Here is a 20,499-nt window from a genome sequence, read left to right as displayed (position 1 = left end):
AATATTTGAATGAACGATGTGACCTTTTCTGCATGCCCATAATACTGCTTTATCAGGCTTTCATCTTTCCTGCTTCCAGTTTTACCTCCATCCAATTGGAAGACTGAATATATACAAACAGGCAACAACCAGGATATACAGAAAAACAGAACTCTGACCCACAACCTGCAGCAGCCAGACTAGGAAGACAAATCACAACTGTGATCCTAATACCTTGCAACATGTTTTCTCCTTTTCCAAATGGGCAATTGAGAGCTTGACGTAACTAAGGGCGTAATGATACTCTAAGTAATCTATAGGTGTTTTTTATTGCACCAGCTGCACTGGTCTCTTTCCAAAGGGGTGTGGAGCTCTCTGGGCTGCGATGGCCTTGATCTCCCGCCTCTTCTTTGTTCTCTTGAGAAATGGCCTCAGCCTGCAAGACGGCAGCTAGGAAGGCTGCCTAGTGCTTTGTCTGCAACTTTCTTTCTTGCTCCTTTTCTCAGCCAGAGGGACTTGGCAGGCCAGTTCCACTAGCTGAGAGATTTTTATGAAGGTTTTTTGGCTGTTACAAACATAGAGTCCAGATGTCTGACATGTATCTCTTTGGTTTAATAAAGAGTTTCTTGTTGTTTTGTGATATATCTATCTGTGGGCTACGTGCTTTAAAACATTAGATAATCCTTGCCAAATGAGGGTTCTTTTCCTGTCTTATTAGCTGATCAAAATAAGATGGATGCTACACCACCAGAAAGTGGAAATTTATTGTTTGCGCAAACAAGGAGCAACATGGAGCTTAGCAGCTGAAAGACCAGGTGCTTGCTGTCTGAGGGGGTTGGGGAGCTTTTTATTTCCAGTGGTGTCTGGGGGTTGGGTTTGGTGCCCGGAACTCTGTGCCCTTACCCTCCCATGTCCACATTTGGAGGTCTGGGTGTTGAATCATGTCGGTGATGTTCCGGTCCAGGGACAGATTGAGGACACAGCTCTTAGGGTCCTGTGCTTGCTTCAAAACATGCGTGGGATTCTGGCACCAAATTCAAACTGTGCTTAGGGCTGCAGTGTGGTCGGGCAAAACTGCAGTTAGAAGCCATGGCTTAGCAGGCTGAAAGGGTTGCGGGGGAACCATGGCAGAGCCAGGGAAAGCGTCAGCCAAGGCTTCAAAGATGATATATAAACTCTGTTGTAAAAATTTCTTTTTGGAACTCCATAAAGACAGCTGGAGTTGCTGTTGGATTTCCTGCTGTTGGTACCACCTCTTAATAAGTTTCTTTCTGTTTCGGACTTGGAGTACCTTTCATTGGCTTGACTGCTCCAGGGCATGGACCCCAGTTGGGTAACACAACCTCTGCAGCCATCATCCCCAAATGGCCAGGATTTGATCAATAACTGCCAGTTTCCTACTTTCTATCCCCATTTCCAATTAAGACCAAAGAGTGAAAGCCAAATATCCTTCCCTAACCAGTCACATAGGATGCCTCCAGCTTCCCCATGCCGATTCCTCCCCAAACCAGGGCATATTGGAAGTCTTGCCTTTTTCCCACCACAAAGCTTCCAACATCTCTGCTTCCTGTGGAGTCCCTGCCAAACCCAAGTGATAAGGGACTCCCTCGTTATACATAGCTCTGAGCAAATAGCCTTTGCTTGTTCTTACTTGGGTGCTCTTCGTTTATTTGCACACAATGTATTCTCCACAACACCACCAAACGTCTTCATTCCATTACTTAAGAAGAACCTTCACTGGCTCTCGCTGGGTATGGGTCACATCCAAACTTCTCAGCTTGATACCTAATGCCATTCATGAACAGGATACTACTTGTCTTTCCAGACTCATCTTCCTTCATTGTTTCACAGTTTTTCTTCTAGCAACAAATTGCTGTTAATTCTCTGGACACACAATTTATATTCATATTTCCACACATTCATTTTTTTTTTTAACTTTTATTAAGCTTCAAGTGAACATTTACAAATCCAATCAGTCTGTCACATATAAGTTTACATACATCTTACTCCGTACTCCCACTTGCTCTCCCCCTCGAGTCAGCCCTTTCAGTCTCTCCTTTCGTGAGAATTTTGCCGGCTTCCCTCTCTCTCTATCCTCCCATACCCCCTCCAGACAAGAGTTGCCAACACAATCTCAAGTGTCCACCTGATATAATTAGCTCACTCTTCATCAGCGTCTCTCTCCCACCCCCTGACCAGTCCCTTTCATGTCTGATGAGTTGTCTTCAGGGATGGTTCCTGTCCTGTGCCAACAGAAGGTCTGGGGACCATGGCCGCCGGGATTCCTCTAGTCTCAGTCAGACCATTAAGTTTGGTCTTTTTATGAGAATTTGGGGTCTGTATCCCACTGATCTCCTGTTCCCTCAGGGGTCCTCTGCTGTGCTCCCTGTCAGGGCAGTCATCGATTGTGGCCGGGCACCAACTAGTTCTTCTGGTCTCAGGGTGATGTAGGTCTCTGGTTCATGTGGCCCTTTCTGTCTCATGGGCTCTTAGTTGTCGTGTGGCCTTGGTGTTCTTCATTTTCCTTTGCTCCAGGTGGGTTGAGACCAACTGATGCATCTTAGATGGCCGCTTGTTAGCATTTAAGACCCCAGATGCCACATTTCAAAGTGGGATGCAGAATGATTTCATAATAGAATTATTTTGCCAATTGACTTAGAAGTCCCCGCAAACCATGTTCCCCAGACCCCCGCGCTTGCTCCGCTGACCTTTGAAGCATTCATTTTATCCCGGAAACTTCTTTGTTTTCAGTCCAGTCCAATTGAGCTGACCTTCCATGTATTGAGTGTTGTCTTTCCCTTCACCTAAAGCAGTTATCTACTGATTAATCAATAAAAAACCCTCTCCCTCCCTCCCTCCCTCCCCGCCTCGTAACCACAAAAGTATGTGTTCTTCTCAGGTTTACTATTTCTCAAGATCTTATAATAGTGGTCTTATACAATATTTGTCCTTTTGCCTCTAATTTCACTCAGCATAATGCCTTCCAGGTTCCTCCATGTTATGAAATGTTTCAGAGATTCGTCACTGTTCTTTATCGTTGCGTAGTATTCCATTGTGTGAATATACCACAATTTATTTAACCATTCATCCGTTGATGGACACCTTGCTTCCAACTTTTTGCTATTGTAAACAGAGCTGCAATAAACACGGGTGTGCATATATCTGTTTGTGTGAAGGCTCTTGTATCTCTAGGGTATATTCCGAGGAGTGGGATTTCTGGGTTGTATGGTAGTTCTATTTCTAACTGTTTAAGATAACGCCAGATAGATTTCCAAAGTGGTTGTACCATTTGACATTCCCACCAGCAGTGTATAAGAGTTCCAATCTCTCCGCAGCCTCTCCAACATTTATTATTTTGTGTTTTTTGGATTAATGCCAGCCTTGTTGGTGTGAGATGGAATCTCATCGTAGTTTTAATTTGCACTTTTCTAATGGCTAATGATCGAGAGCATTTTCTCATGTATCTGTTGGCTGCCTGAATATCTTCTTTAGTGAAATGTGTGTTCATATCCTTTGCCCACTTCTTGATTGGGTTGTCTTTTTGTGGTTGGGTTTTGACAGAATCATGTAGATTTTAGAGATGAGGCGCTGGTCGGAGATGTCATAGCTGAAAATTCTTTCCCAGTCTGTAGGTGGTCTTTTTACTCTTTTGGTGAAGTCTTTAGATGAGCATAGGTGTTTGATTTTTAGGAGCTCCCAGTTATCGGGTTTCTCTTCATCATTGTTGGTAATGTTTTGTATTCTGTTTATACTTTGTATTAGGGCTCCTAGGGTTGTCCCAATTTTTTCTTCCATGATCTTTATCGTTTTAGTCTTTATGTTTAGGTCTTTGATCCACTTGGAGTTAGTTTTTGTGCATGGTGTGAGGTATGGGTCCTGTTTCATTTTTTTGCAAATGGATATCCAGTTATGCCAGCACCATTTGTTAAAAAGGCTATCTTTTCCCCAGTTAACTGACTCTGGTCCTTTGTCAAATATCAGCTGCTCATACGTGGATGGATCTATGTCTGGGTTCTCAATTCTGTTCCATTGGTCTATGTGCCTGTTGTTGTACCAGTACCAGGCTGTTTTGACTACTGTGGCTGTATAATAGGTTCTGAAATCAGGTAGAGTGAGACCTCCCACTTTCTTCTTCTTTTTCAGTAATGCTTTACTTATCCGAGGCTTCTTTCCCTTCCATATGAAGTTGGTGATTTGTTTCTCCAACACATTAAAAAATGACATTGGAATTTGGATCGGAAGTGCATTGTATGTATAGATGGCTTTTGGTAGAATAGACATTTTTACTATGTTAAGTCTTCCTATCCGTGAGCAAGGTATGTTTTTCCACTTAAGTATGTCCTTTTGAATTTCTTGTAGTAGAGCTTTGTAGTTTTCTTTGTATAGGTCTTTTACATCTCTGGTAAGATTTATTCCTAAGTATCTTATCTTCTTGGGGGCTACTGTGAATGGTATTGATTTGGTTCACACATTCATTTTTGCTTAAAAATTTCCCTAACCCCCCCCCCCATCCTATGATCTTGGGGAAATTTTTTTCTTTTTCCCCTTCTTTCTGTATCTCAGCATATGCCCATCCTATTCTTACAGCCATCTCATCAAAACTCCCCTGGAGGTACTATTATCTCTGTCCCGTATGGTGCTGCTCGGTTTGTTTGTTTGTGTTTGGAGAAAGTGGGATAGAGTTTAAAATGTTTTTTTTCCAAAATAGATAACCTTAAATCCCAAAATAATTTACTAATAAGTCCATTTTTTCCTCCATAATTTGACATGTTACCTTTATTATAAACAAATGCTTGGATATATCAAGTCTATCTGTGGAGTCGGTGTCATTTTTCTATGGATCTACTCGTCATACATGTATCAAATAACAAATATTTTAAATTATTATAGCTCCTTATAGTGTCTTGATACCTGGTAGGCTGATCTTAAGGAAAAATAATCTTGTTTTTGCTTCATTTTTGATTACTAAAATTGCCAGTAAGGTTGACCAACTTCTCATATTTCTTGGCCATCCATGTTTTTTGTTTTGGGGAGATCCAAGTCATATCCTTTACTTATTTATCTATTATTTGAATTGAGAATTCCTTCTTCTGGGTCTTTCATCTTTATTTATGGTCTTTCATAAGAATGTAGATTTTAATTTGGATGCAGTTAAATTTTCAGTTTTCCCTACATGTTTATTATTATTATTATTGTGGGAAAAAAGGTATAACAAAACACTTGCCGCTTCAGTATTTCTCACATGTATATAATCCAGTGACAATTACTGTCCTCATGTTGTGCAACCTTCATCGCTATTCAGTTTCCTAATTTTTCACCACCTTTATCAGAAACTCAGCGCTTAGAAGAATGCCTTGAACATGTTTATTGTTTTTACCCATTTTTAAGCCCCGGGTCAAACACCACATGAAGCCTAAACAGAAGCCCCTCAGATCGACCCACGCCTCTTCTAAATCTCCACTGCGCAGTGAGAGCACAGCACTTGGCAGAGGCCCTGGCACCTACAGTAAAAGGCTCGGCAGTGTTAACCACCAAAACTTAAAAAGCACCTTGTGCCAGACACTGTCCCGATTGCTTTACAGGTATTAAGTCATTTATTCCACCCCATTTTACAGATGGGGAAACTGAGGCAGACATCTAGCACAGGGCTGAAGTTCAAAAATCAGACTCGCAATTATTAGAGCCATGAAGCACCATCTAGTCCCACACTTTCAACTTAGACCCGGGAAAGTGACAATCCGGAAGAGAGCCCTCCTGCAAGATGACCAGGCGGGAGCCAGGAGTCAAGCAAGATCCGCGTTCTCGGCGAGGTGGTGAGACCGGCTCCTGCCCTCAGGCTCTCCAAACGAGCAGCAACTGCCCTCTCCCGGGTGGCGGCCAACGTCGCCCAGGCCCGCCCCCAGGCCCGCCCCCCCCGCGCCGAGCTGCGCTCAGCTGCACAGTCTGGGAGAGCGGTTACCGCCATGGGGACCTCGGCAGGCAAGGGGGCCTACTTCCGGCGGGGCAGTCCGTTCTGGTTCACGGTCATCACCCTCTCCATAGGCTACTACACGGTAACTGCAGGGGGCCGGCGGGCGCGGCCGGGAGAGGGTAACCGCAGGGGGCGAGGGTAGGGGGCGAGGGTAACCGCAGGGGGCGAGGGTAACCGCAGGGGGCGAGGGTAAGTGCACGGGGCGAGGGTAACTCCAGGGGGCGAGGGTAACTCCAGGGGGCGAGGGTAAGTGCACGGGGCGAGGGTAACCCCAGGGGGCGAGGGTAAGTGCACGGGGCGAGGGATCCGCTCCCACCGGCGACGAGGGGCGGCGCGGGCGCAGTCTCGGCTCCCGCGCGCCCGGAGCCCGGAGCCCGGAGCCCGGAGCCCGGAGCCCGGAGCCCGGAGCCCGGAGCGAGCAGGCTCGCTGGTCTGCAGGAGCCCTGAGGAACCGGCCCGGCAGGCTCCCTACGTGGGGGCGGGAGCGGCTTCCCGCCCGCCGACTCGCTGTTCAGGCCTCCCAAGATGGCGGCGGTGTCAGGGGCCGGCGGCGCCGCGACCGCCTACTTCCGCACAGCCCGAGCCCTGCCGTCGCTGGTCACGGCTCTGGGGCTGGGCTGCTTCACGGTGAGGCGTGGGGCGCGGGGCGCGTGTGTGCCGGCCGCCAGGGCCCGGCGGGGCGGGGGGCGCTGGGAGACGGCGCCTCTGCGCATGTGCGCGGGCGGTTGCCTAGGTTACGGGTGTCCGCGGAAGTTCCGTGGGCTCGGAGGGTGGTGTCCTCTTTAGAGCGAGCCTGCTTTTCAGTCCTTGTCCCTCCACGGTTACTGCGGCTTATCCGAGCCTGAGATGAGCTCACGGGGGAGGAAGCCAAGTTGACGGACTAGCATAGGGTCACTCAGGGGAGGGCTTCTGGCAGCAGAGTGTTTGAGGCCGTTGGGGTTGCTTAGAAAACGGGAGTAAACCTAAAGGCTGAGTAGGGTTTAATTGGTCAGAAGGGATAGAGACGATATAACGTAAGACATCAGTGTGGAAACAAGAAGACAGAGACTCTCTACCAAGGGTAAGAGCAAGTTCTGTCTGGGTAACAGGGAGTTTACTGAAAGGATTATGGGCAAGACGTCTGTAAAAGTAGGTTGGGAACGATGTTGCAGTAATGCTGAAGGAGGGTGAGGCTGTTTAGATACTGCCCAGGAGATCCTGAAGATTGGGGCTTTGTTACGCCCGCAGTGTTCTGTGGGTTGGTGTCACATCTGATTGTCTTTGTCTGGTTTCCCCATAGGTAAAATGAAGGTGTTGAACTGAAAAATTTCGAAGGTCCATTTCTGTGCTCTGATTCTGGGTCTCTGACTAGTTAGAATATAAATGGAAGAAGGCTTTGAGGGACTTCAAATTGGGACATGGTAGAGCTGGCTACTCCCTCCATTTCTGTAGTTTGGAAGGATGCAGTGGTGTTTTATGTTTTATTTAAATTTTGGGTGTGAAACTGTGGGAAAGGTAGTATTGCTCTAGGCTGACATGTGAATGGCACAATAAGTTTTGGAACTGTTGGTACTTAGTTATTTATTCTGCTAAGGTGGCAGAAGTTACAACACAGAGACTTAGGAAAAGTTGGTAATACTACAAAACCTTGTGTAATTAAGGTTTTAAACCAAGTCAAACCTGTTGCCACTGAGTCGATTCCAGCTCATAGTGAGCCTGTAGGACAGAGTAGAACTGCCCTATAGGGTTCCCAAAGAGTGGCTATTGGATTCGAACTGCTGGCCTTGTGGTTAGCAGCTGAGCTCTTAACCACTGTGCCACCAGTGGTCCTCGTTAGCACTTCACAAAACCCGTCTCAATTATTTACCAGCTCTGCACGGTGGATCTTTCTCAGTTTAAAACAAAAAAAAACAAACAAACCCGTTGCGGTTAAGTCGATACCGACTCACAGTGATCCAACAGGGCAGAGTAGAACTGCCCCATAGGTTTTCCTAGGAGCATCGGGTGGATTGAACTGCTGACCTCTTGGTTAGCAGCCTAACTCTTAACCACTATGCCACCAGGGTTTCCAGTCCCAGTTTAGGGGTAGAAAAAGTGAAAGAAGAGAAAACAAAAACAAAAACCCCAAACCGGTTGCCATCGAATCAGTTTCAACTTGTGGCAAACCCCCATATTACAAAGTAGAACTGTTCCATAGGGTTTCCTCAGTTGTAACCTTTACAGAAGGAGATTGTCAGGCCTCTCTTCCGCGATGCAAGTAGGTGGGTTCCAACCACCAACCTTGAGGTTAGTAGGCAGTTGCAAAGTGCTTGCAACACACAGGGACCATGAAAGAAGAGAAAGAGAGAAAAAGAGAAAGGGGTTCTAAATTAAGTAGGGGTTTGGCTCAAGCCATAGTATATGCAGCAAAAAAGCTATCTCAGGCCCATAAACTCTTAAAACTGGTTAATAACTTTTATCATGTTTTTGGTAGAATTCGTCAAGAATTGGAGCCATCCACCCTGGGCACTGAGTCTAATAACCACATAGTTTCCTCAGCATAAATCTCTCACTATATAGCTTTTAAGAAATAGAAGTCGAGAGCACGGTTCCAGGTGACTTTGTTCAGAATTTCTTTGGTCTGCAGTAATTTACCTCAGTGTGGATGGTCTTACAAAGTCAGGATTATTTCATAGTCTCTCTCAAAAGCAAAAGCTTGCTGACCTTTTAAATGACCTCATAGGTATTCTGTGCCTCTGGTTCTCTTTCAGTGGGTTGTCTTCTGGCCTCAGAGTATCCCCTATCAGAACCTGGGTCCCCTGGGCTCCTTCACTCAGTACTTGGTGGCCCACCATCAGACCCTCATGCACAATGGGTAAGGAGATCTGCAGAAATGGGACGTGGGCGTGGGAGTTCCAGGCTCACTGGGGACCTGGCAGGCCTGCAGTTGAGTTTATGTGTGAGCGGGGCTGGTTCACGTTAGGGCACCTTTCTTTCTGAGATTTCAGTGTTAGATTTCATCAGCACATAACCACCACCTTCAACTAGATTGTTTTTGTTCCAGGTACTGGCTTGCCTGGCTGATTCATGTGGGAGAGTCCTTGTATGCCATGGTATTATGCAAGTGAGTCTTCGCAGAGGTCTTTGTCACGTTCTTCTTGGTGTCTAAGTTGAGAGTAGCCACACTTAAAAAAACTCACGCACTTGGAGGCTGAGAGCACTCGCAGGGCAGAGTCGAATCCCATGCCTAGTACTAAGCCTGGCCCAGGGAGAGTGCTCAGTAACTATTTGATGAGTGAATTCATTTTGTTTGCGTTAATCAATGACTTTGCTATTCAGATGAATTTTGTTATTTAAAAATTTTTTCTGTACAACCCCAGTAAAAGCAAAAGATTAGAATTGATCCTGGTTTCAAAATAGAATCACCTGAAGAGCTTTTTCAAAATAAGGCCTGTCTGCTTTCCAGCCCTGAGATCCCAGTTCTGTAGGTCTGACTTCAGGTGTAGGAATCTTATTTTTTCAAGCTCCACAGAAACTTTTGGGGTACAGAGCATGTTGAAAACCACTGAACCGGATGTTACTCAGCAGACACCAGGGTAGGGCAGTACTATGTGCGAGTCGCAGAAAAGATGCTCGGTATATTTGTACTTCAGGCTTATGCAGTGTGAAAAAGAGGGTTATAGTAACACCAAATTGCTTTACAATTAATTTTTTTTCTGGTCCTGACTAACTGTCACCTCTATTGTTGTCATATCTCTAAAAATAGAAAATAAGATACCTTATTACTACTAAATGTTAATAATGAAAACAACCAATATTGATTGAGTACATACTATGCCAGACACAGTTAAGTGCTTTAGATAGGTTACATTACTCCATCTTCGGTTTATTGAACAAGCTGAGCTTTCTAGGACAGGAGCAGAAAGTGACTTTCGTCTTTCTCACCCCTCTCCAGTAAACTCATCCTGTGGATTGTTCCCTTCCTTCTGCCCCAACCCTGGATGAAACCTCAGGCCGATTCATAGGTTTTCCAGTCACTATCTAATATTATCAAGTCCAGTCCGCTCTGTTTATTAGAACCCTGAACTCTCATTCCATTCACAATGTCTGCCCTCATCCGGCTGGGGTTCGAGCGCCTGCTGTGGGGAAGAGGGCGCAGTTGATGTCTTCTCTCTCCTTCTGTGCTTTCAGTAGCAACAGTGGCTTGTGACCCCTCGGTGTGCTGGGTGTGGTTAAATGGCTACTGTCTTGTGGTCTGGCAGCTGGGTCCTGTGTGTGTCGTGCCCAGTACCGGCCCTTTCTTTCCAGAGAGGTATTAGTGGATTTTCGGGAAACTGTCACTAGGGATCTCCCTTCTGCAGTTCCCTTGATGGTTCTTTCAGATACCTCCACCAACATGCCACTTAAAGTTTCATCCTCAGAACCATCTACCTCTTTATGGAGATGACTGCTACCTTCCAGGTAGGCCTCTGGGACAGGGCCTCTTTTAAATGCACCCATATCCAGTGCCCTTCCACAAGATCTGTATGGCTCATGGTAAGTGGCTTCCTTATCCATTGAAAATCCGGTATGCTCACAGTGCCCAGTGCAGCCACGTCTCTTTGCTGTCCCACCAGGCCGGCTGCACTAAGTCTTTACACTTTTAAAGTATGAATCAGATACTCATCTCTACATCTCCCACATTCTGGGGTCTCATGATTAGCTCTCCTAGTGGTTCCATTGCGGCCATTCTCTGGGCATGGCTCATGGTAGGCAATGTCACAGCACTCTAGTACCTCTTTCTGGTTGACCACGGCACGCTAGTACCTCTTTCCGGTTGACCTCTTCAGCCTCCCAGTGAGATCTGAGCTTGGCGATGGGCAGCTCAGGCCTGCGGTTGAGAGTGGAGGAACGCCTGCCACCGATTCTGTTCTCAGCATTTGGAGCCTTAATGAAAACTAGAGTCACAGTTAACATCCTGCTGCTGTACAGTTGTTTGAAGGGCGGAGGAGAAACAGTCCTAGAGAGGGTAGGTCGCTATTGTCATGTTCTTGAAATCATTTCTTTACGGTCTCGTATGTTGGAAGGTGTCACGGGCAGTATAAATCTGGATAAATATTCTTTTTGAATTACAAATAAATGAATAAATTTAAATGAATGAATGAATGAAGCTATGTAGTGCATTTGCAGCCTCCCCCATCCCACACCTGAGCATTAACTACTTGTAATATTTTGGTGAATTCTGTTTTCACCAGAGGTAAGATTAGATCGTCTGTTTAGCTTTATATCTACTATAATCATAATACTAAGCACTTTTGCATGTTTTAGGAGCCTTGGTGGGGCAGTGGTTAAGAGCCTGGCTGGTAAACAAAAGGTCAGCAGTTTGAATCTACCAGCTGCTCCTTGGAAACCCTACGGGGCAGTTTTCTGTCCCACTGGGTTGCTATGAGTTGGAATTCACTCTGCGGCAAAGGGGCCCATGTTTTAAAGATCTTTTGGTGTAGATGGTTTTAAAGTTTATATTCTATTTTCCTAATTGAATATTCTATAATATTCCATAATAATTCCATTATGCTCAAGTAACCCTCTGTCAGTGAACCTTTAATTTTTTAACCATTTTTCATTGCATAAAGTAATACATGTTTGCTGTTGAAAGTTATACATTTTATGCTATGAAAGTGCTGTTGGGGAAAAACTACTAAGTCTTTTTTGGTAGGTTAAAAATGGTGTCTGGCCATTTTGATCTGCCTTGTTTACAAAAGGAGGTTGAACTTTTCTTTGAAAGATCCCTTAGAGTCTCTTGTGACATAAAAACATTTCAACAAAAATTTTAGGAAGATTTTTCCTTAGGGATAAATCTAATAGCAGCTCTTTGAAGCCAACATGAATGTTCACTCTTACTTTTTTTTACATTCTGGAGTTTTCCCTTCATGATATATGGCTCTTGTTCTCCTAGTTCAGACACTAGATCTTTGCTGTGTATGTACCCCAGTTTGCTAGGCAGTCCCTAGAAGGGTTTTCCGTGTATCCAAACATTCCTATGTTGAGTAGACACAATCAGAATGTAGAAACAGGGCAGTACCTGGAATGTGGATATACCCTGTGATCAGGCAGCCTTGGGTGGTCAGACAGACAGTTGTGAAATTTTGCAGGTTACAGAAAGGACTTTTTTCTAGGGCAGGTAAAAGTACACTCACAAGCAAAGATGATCTCACATCTGCCAGAATCTTGGAGGAATCTTTAGGGGAGACGCCAATTAAGAAAGCCTTATAAAAAGACAAAATAAGCTAAGACTACAGATAAGGTGTGTAGAGAAGAGTAAGTTGCGATGGCCCCAGGAAAATCCTCCTGGGCCCTCCCGGCCACCACCTTTCATTCCTGTGAAAAATGCAGAAACAAGCGCTGCCGTTCAGTGGGCCTGCTGTTCCGAGGTGGCATCCTAATTCTTCATTTCCTCTCCTTTTCTAAGTATCCTGTACATTTCTAGGATAATATAAATTCATTTTCCAAAACGGAAATATTTTCATTGTTTTGCTCATTTCAAAAGTCATACATGTTTGCTGTAAATAGTTATACATTTAATGCTAAAAATGCACAATCATATAAAATGGAGAGTGAGAGTCTTCCATAATCCCAAAGATAGTCACTGTTAAGAGTTTTTAGTTCATATCTCAGGGACAGTTTTATGCATTTATAATTATATCTATCTGTACACACACACACGTACTGTGTCTATATATGCATGTACATACATACATAGGTGTACGTATATGCATACATATATACACGTATATGAGCTCTTCTATAACTTCTTCCCACTGTCACACGTGCCTTTTTCCGTGTCAGTACGTATAATACATACACTTAACCTTATCCATGTTATTAGTGAACAACATTCGATGGTATGGATGTGAATATATGTATTTAATAAATCCTCCTTCTGATGGACTTTTAAGTCTCCAGTTTTTTTTTTTTTTTTACTATTATAAGCAATAGAGCAACAAAATAAATTTCATACATCTTGGCCCAGTTGGATATTTATTCCCTTGAAGTCTTAGATTTGGAATTTTGGGATTAAAGAATGAACACTTAATTGGCTTCTTGCCATATTGCCCTCAGAACTTTGGGACTAATCTACACGCCCACCCAAAGTGTATGGCAGTTTCCATTTCCTCACACCCTCACTAACACACTGCTTTTTTTTTAATTCTGCTATTTATTGAATTTTTTAATCATTATTATTATTGTATTTTAGGTGGTTTACAGAAAAAAACTAGCTACTCGTTAAACAATTAGTACACCTGTTGTTTTATGACGTTGGTTACCAACCCCCCAAGAGACACGTCCACACACTCCCTTTTCGACCTTGGGTTCCCTAATACTGGCTTTCCTGTCCCCTCCTGCCTTCTAGTCCTTGCCTCCAGGCTGGTGTGCCCATTTGGTCTCATTTTGTTTTATGGGCCTGCCTAATCTTTGAATGAAGGGTGAGCCTCAGGAGTGACTTCATTGCTGAGCTAAAAGGGTATCCGGGGGCCATACTCTTGGGTTTCTTCAGTCTCTGTCAGGCCTGTACGTCTGGTCTTTTTTTTGTGAGTTAGAATGTTGTTTTACATTTTTTTCCAGCTCTGTCTGGGACCCTCTATTGTGATCCCTGTCAGAGCAACTAACACACTTCTAATGGGTTGTCTGGCCTTTTTTACCCATTTGTGTTGTTGTTAGGTGCCGTTGAGTCAGCTCCGACTCCTAGCGACCCCATGTGCAACAGAACGAAAGGCTGCACAGTCCTGCGCCATCCTTAAAATGGTTATGCTTGAGCTCATTGTTGCAGCCACTGTGTCAGTCCACCTCGTTGAGGGCCTTCCTCTTTTCCACTGACCCTGTACTTTACCAAACATGATGTCCTTCTCCAGTGTCTGGTCCCTCCTGATAACATGTCCAAAGTACGTGAAACAAAGTCTTGGCATCCTCGTTTCTAAGGAGCATTCTGGCTGTACTTCTATGACAGATTTGTTCTTTCTTCTGGCAGTCCATGGTTTATTCAGTATTCTTCACCAATACCACAGTTCAAATGCATCAGTTCTTCTTCAGCCTTCCTTATTCATTGTCTAGCTTTCGCATGCATATGAGGTGATTGAAAATATCACAGCTTGGGTTAGATGTAGTCCCCAAAGTAACATTGTTGCTTTTTAACACTTTAAAGAAGTCTTCTGCAGCAGATTTGCCCTACATGGTACATCTTTTGTTTTCTTGACTACTGCTTCCACGGGTGTTGATTGTGGATCCAAGTCAAATGAAATCCTTGACAACTTCCATCTTTTCCCCATTTATCATGAAGTTGGTTATTGGTCCAGGTGTGAGGATTTTTGTTTTCTTTATGTTGAGGTGTAATCTGTTCTGAAGGCTGTAGTCTTTGATCTTCATCAGTAAGGACTTCAAGTCATCTTCCCTTTCAGCAAGCAAGGTTGTGTCATCTGCATAACACAGGTTGTCAATGAGTCTTCCTGCATTCCTAATCCCATGTTTCTTCTTCATATAGTCCTTTTCTTGGATTATTTGCTCAGCATATAGATTTAGTAAGTATAGTGAAAGGATATAACTCTGATGCACACTTTTCCTGATTTTAAACCGTGCAGTATCCCCTTGTTCTGTTCGAACCACTGCCTCTTGATCTATGTACAGGTTTCTCATGAGTACAGTTAAGTGTTCTGGAATTCCCATTCTTTGTGATGTCATCCATAATTTGTTACAATCCAGACAGTCGAATGCCTTTGTATAGTCAATAAAAAACAAGTGAACGTCTTTCCAGTATTCTCTGCTTTTAGCCAGCATCCGTCTGACCTCAGCAATGACATCCCTTGTTCCACGTCCTCTTCTGAATCCAGCTTGAGTTTCTGGCAGTTCCCTGTTGATGTGATGTTGCAACCATTTTTTAATTATCTTCAGCAAAATTTCACTTGTATGTGATATCAATGTTGTTGATTAATTTACACATTCCATTGGATCACCTTTCTTTAAAATGGGCACACGTGGATCTCTCCCAGTTGATTGGCCAGGTAATTGTCTTCCAAATTTCTTTGCACAGACAAGTGAGCGCTTAACAGCATTGCTTCTGTTTGTTGAAACATCTTAATTGGTGTTCTGTCAATTCCTAGAGGCTCGTTTTTCTCCGACGACTTCAGGACAGCTTGCACTTCTTCTTTTAGCACCATCGGTTCTTGATCATATGGAAGATGGTTGAAATGGTTGAAGGTCAACAAGCTCTGTATATTCCTCCCGCCTTCTTTTGGTGCTTCCCATGTTGTTCAATATTTTGCCCGTTGAATCCTTCAATATTTGCAACTTGAGGCTTAAATTTTTTTTTTCAGGTCTTTCAGCTTGAGAAATGCTGAGTGTGTTCTTGGCTTTTGGTTTTCTAACTCCAGATCTTTGCACATTTCATTATTAATACTTCACTTTGTCTTCTCGAGCTGCCCTTCGAAATCCTCTGTTCAGCGCTTTTACTTCATCGTTTCTTCCATTTGCTTTAGCAACATAGAATACTACGTTCGAGAGCAAGTGTCAGAATTTCTTTTGACATCCATTTTGGTCTTTCTTTCTTTCCGGTCCTTTTGATGACCTTTTGCTTTCTTCATGTATGAAGTCATCCCACAACTCCTCTGGTCTTCAATTGTTAATGTTCAATGTGTCAAATTTATTTTTGAGATGGTCTCTAAATTCAGATGGGGTATACTCAAGGTTATACTTTGGCTCTCGTGGACTTTGTTTTAGGTGGTTTAATTTGAAAGACTATATAAGCAGGCGTTTATTATTACTATATGCCAGGCTATACTAAGCAGTTTGTGTATATTATCTCATAAATCATCTCAAAACTTGGTGAGGTAGGTACTATTACTCCTATTTTTCAAATGAGGAAACTGATTCTGAGAGAGATTGAGTGACTTGTGCAGTGTCACAGCCTGGTCAGTGGCCAAGCTAGGATTCATATCTGGTCCATCTTTAAAGCACTGCTTCTTAACCGTTTCTGCATGTTAGAATCACATGAGGAGCGATTGTGTAATACAGATGCCCTGGGCAATAACAAGACTGGTTTCTGAGTGCAAAATGCACCATTTTAAATGCAAGAAAGATAGAAAATGAATGAACTAACTGTTCAAGTTTAGAATCCAGGGAAAAACAACAAAGTAAGCCAAGTGAGAATAGATGGAAGGAGTAAATAAAATAAAAAGACAGTAATTCCTCTTCAACCACAAGATTAAAATTCTTTTTTTTTTTTTTTCCTTTTTAGGTATAAAGGCATCTCAGATGGCCGGGCTCAGCTACTCTGGTTCATACAGACTTTCCTCTTTGGGATAGCATCTCTCTCCATCTTGATTGCTTACAGACCAAAGCGCCAAAAGCAGACTTAAAGAAGACATGTTAAATCTTTCTCTACACTTTGACATTTGACCCCACATTTTTTTTTTTTTTTAGGGCAGGGGGAATGGTGGTGCAGCGTTTACTCAATCTTTCTACTTTATAGAAAGTTTCTTTCTTTCAAAGCTATCTAAGACCCTCTAGTTATTCATTGGAGCCCTGGTGGCATAGTGGTTAAGAGCTTGGCTGCTGACTAAAATGTCAGCAGTTTGAACCCACCAGCTGCTCCTTGGAAACCCCATGGGGTGGTACTGCTCTGTCCTCTAGGGTCACTGTAGGTTGGAATCGAATTGACAGCAACGGGTTTGGGTTTTTTTGGGTTTACTTACTCATTATTCTTTCATATGCTGTGGTTGAGCTTGAGTAGACCACATGTTATTTATGAGAGAAATAAGGAAAGATTTTAGCACTTCAATTCCACAGGCTAACCTCTTGGCAGAGTACTTAGAGCTGCCTTCTTGAGGTCCTTGGCTGTGTCGATGCTCTCCCCATCATCTGGTCTAAGAACCTAGCAGTTGCTTGGGTGCTTGCCTCTTTTGTATCCCCCTGGGAAGGATGGGGAGACTCTGGTGGCGTAGTGGGTAAGTGCTACGGCTGCTAGCCAAAGGGATTGGCAGTTGGAATCCGCCAGGCACTCCTTGGAAACTCTATGGGGGAGTTCTACTCTGTCCTGTAGGGTCGCTATGAGTCGGAATTGACTCAATGGCACTGGGTTTCTTTTTTTGGGCGGGGGGGACACAATGGACAAGCTCGTCTGTCATTTCAGGACATCCCTTCCATTCCCAGTGCAGCTGCTCTCCTCCAAGGCCTTTCTTACCACCTGGACCGTGGTAGCAGCCTCCTAATTTCTGCACTTCACTGGGCTACAGAATTAATTTTTCCAAACTCATGCTTAAACAGAGTCATTCCCCTGCCCTCACACATTCAGGTCCTCCTCCTGGCCTGCAAAATAAAGTCCAGACCCACCTTAATCTGATACTTGGGTGATACTATCTTAATTTTCCAACTTATCACTCCTGCTACTATTTAAGTAAAGCTCTTCTCTCTAGCTAATCCATGCTACCTGCAAGTCCCCCACACGCTGAATTTGCCTGTTGGCATACCTTTGCTCCTGCCTTCTAATTACAACACCTTACCCCCTCCTCTACCGTCTTAGATCTCCTTTCTTAAAAATGTTTCCATCTTTCTGGACCAAGATAGAGTGACCTTTCCACAGCACATCAATTCCACAGACGTTTATTAGGCACCTGTGAGGCAGTACCTGAACTCTCCAACGCCAAAGAAAGAAAGGAGACAAAGGAGTGTCTGGGTGGGGCAGGCTGAGAGATTAGCTCCCTTTACATAGAGGCACAGGGTTTATGCTTAGAACCCAAAGGAGATGACTGGGGAGTGCTATGCCCAGATCCTTCCCTACACAGAGCCCTAGGGACCCCACTGAGTGTGTGTGTTTGGTGTTGGGGTCCAGTGGTCACTGCCAGATTGCTCCTTCAAGTCAGTAGCACAGCTTAGCTAGATTTTTCCCTCAGCCCAGACCCACTGCCATGTAGGCTGATACTCCGTCAGTGTTTATTGAGCGGACAAAGGAGAGCATCTCTGATTCCACTTTCCATTCATTTGGTATCACTCCAGTTTTCATGTGAAAACAGCAGAACCCACTCAGTGTACCTTCATCTCAAAGGAAAGCCCAAACTGTCCTTGACTGGAAGCCCCAGCTTTCTGTGGGTCCCCTGGTGGGAAACCTGTTGTTTTCACGCTGTTTCGTTCTCTATCACTTTCTCCAGTCTGTAGGTGTCTTTCCCCAGCCCTGGCTTACTCAGACACACAGACATTCCTGTTCTAGAGATTCTAGCCCATGGGTCACCCAGCTAGTTACTACCTCTCCCGTTCACCTATCTGTACTTTATTACAACTGACTGGTTGTGGGGGTGGGGGGGTGGTTTGCTCTGTCCCTTTACCCTAGTAGAGGGACCATTTGCTGCTCGGAGCCCTTAGGGCCGTTTTCCTGCAGGCTGATGTGCTTTTTCAGTGGAAACCAGTCCTTGTTCTCCTTCCATGGTATGGTGGGGTGGGATAGGTTATTTGTATTAAGCACACATTTATGAGAATCTCCCTGCACCCGAAAAAGCTCCAAGTAAAAATACAACACTGAGAGGTTATGAGTCATGAATTATTTCTAATGGACGTAAATTTCTGCACTATCTCTGTCTTTCCCTGTTGCTCTTGCCATTAAGGGATTGCTAAAGTAAGGGAAAAGATCTTTGATCATGAGGTTAAACGTTACGAGAATCCAACCTAGACTTTTTCAAGAATGGCCCTCTCCAAGGAGCAGTAACTATGATGAAAGTATCGGTGGTGGCAGGTTATTGAATGAACGGGATTAACTGGAATAAAACACTGTGAATTGTCTCACCAACCCAATGGTTTTTTTGTATTTGTCAGTTTTGATAGGTTGTTACACACTTGATTTTACTTTTTTTCAAATAGATTCCATCGTGGAGCTGCCTGTACCGTTCAGACATCAGTTTGTTTTTCACTGATAAGGACATGCGGAATGCCCCGATTTTCGGGTGCTCACTCCTCCATATGCTCAGGGCCTGCCTAGCCCACTTCCTGCAGAGTCCGGAGGCGGGCATAGCTGTCTCCTATTCATCATAGGGTTGTCTACTTTTTCATCCTCATTTTCATTTCCTTCAGCATTTGATACAGTTTGTGTAGTAAGTGAGAGGAGGAAAAGCTGATTCCTATTCAGGTATTTTTTAAAATGTCCAATGTACTGAATCCTGTCATCTTGACTGGGCTGTTATTAGAGCTTAGTGCCACAGGGAATCTTAGTGGGCAGTAGGTGCTGGCCGTTCATTTTATAGACCCAGAAGCTGCATCCCAGAGAGGTGAAGTAACTTACCCAGCATCACCCAGAGAGGCACGACTCTGGCTGGCCCCTGGGTGCTCTCCGCCCCGTAGCTCAAGAGGTTGGAAGTAAATCTGTGAAGCCAAAAATAAACAAGGATAGAGACATCCTGGCTTTGTGTTGCAGTCATGGTGGTAATGGGGGAGAAAGAGCTTTATGTTGAATTTAGATTAGAAAAGGCATCTTGATGAAAGTAGCTGTTGGGGGAACAGACTAAACTTTTTTACCCATCTCTTCCCCCGACCCTAAAGATTTCCAGAGCACGTACAGTTTGGAAGAAGAACAACAATAAAGAAACACACAAACCAGCGACCTCACAGCTTAAGTTATAACATACCCAACATATAAACTAACATTATTTCCTACATTTAACATGTTCAGGGCTCTATGCAATCCAAGTAAACATGTCTTATAAGCCATGGTGTTAACACAACTCTTGGGTTTGAGAGATCACATTCGAGATGTGTAAAGAGATTCTTTAGCAAAAACTTCCCATTTCAGAGAGTCCTTATGTCTTTCCATTGAGGGTCTGAGAGTACAACAGAGAACGTACAACTGGCTAAAGAACAGTGCCATCATATTTTAGCCTTGCCAGGGCCCTTGGTGGAGCTTCCTTAATCAAAGCTCTTAGTTCAGGCTGCCTGTGTTGTAAATACCATTTATCCTTCCCTTTCCCGTCAGCACAGAGAAAACATTGCTCGCAGGGCAGCTGAGTAACAATATTTTTAAGTCTGTGAGACCCTTCTCTCTGCAAGGCTCCTTGTCCACATCAAATGGTGAATGATGCTTCCGTGTTAGTCAAGGGGCAAACCCTGGTGGCGTGGTGGTTAAGTGCTATGGCTGCTAACCAAAAGGTTGGCAGTATGAATCCACCAGGCACTCCTTGGAAACTATGGGGCAGTTCTACTCTGTCCTGTAGGATCGCTATGAGTCAGAATCAACTCGACGGCATTGGGTTTGGTTTTGGTTTTTTGGTTAATCAAGGCTGGGCAATGAGAATCTATAGTTACCATTTTGTGTTTCTCTTTACAAAGAGGAGATTTATATTCTGATTCCATGATGGACATTTGAAAAGCCTTTTCAAAATACTCTATTTGCAATTTCCATTGAACATTTTAAGATGGCTCCTAAGTTTCTTAATAGGACTGAGTACACCAACTGCCTCGTTTCTGTTTGTATTAAGTCATTTACTTAATTAGGGAAAATACTTTGGGAACAATACTATTCAGGGAAACATTCAAGAAAGAAATTTCACTAACTTTTTTCTGAATGCATCCTTTACCAACACATT

At 44.0% G+C, this 20,499-nt stretch overlaps 1 protein-coding gene across 6 annotated transcripts in view; it reads left to right on the top strand.

Moving 5' to 3' along the window:
• The first annotated feature begins 5,731 nt into the window (after positions 1 to 5,731).
• TMEM254 (transmembrane protein 254) overlaps positions 5,732 to 20,499 on the top strand; it is a 97,969-nt gene continuing 83,201 nt past the window's right edge. For 2 of the 6 annotated variants that reach the window (XR_010318146.1, XM_064269801.1), the window contains exon 1: positions 5,732 to 6,032. Coding sequence is in view for 5 of the 6 variants with exons in the window: in XM_064269801.1 (XP_064125871.1) it covers positions 5,741 to 6,032 (292 nt within the window). In the remaining variant the exon portion in view is untranslated. The other 4 variants (XM_064269804.1, XM_064269803.1, XM_064269805.1 and 1 more) reach the window with 4 other exon arrangements.

Source organism: Loxodonta africana, chromosome 16 (genome assembly GCF_030014295.1).
Source record: "Loxodonta africana isolate mLoxAfr1 chromosome 16, mLoxAfr1.hap2, whole genome shotgun sequence".
NCBI lineage: Eukaryota > Metazoa > Chordata > Mammalia > Proboscidea > Elephantidae > Loxodonta > Loxodonta africana.
The sequence above is the reverse complement of the archived record's forward strand: the minus strand, read 5'-3'. Positions and strand labels throughout refer to the sequence as shown.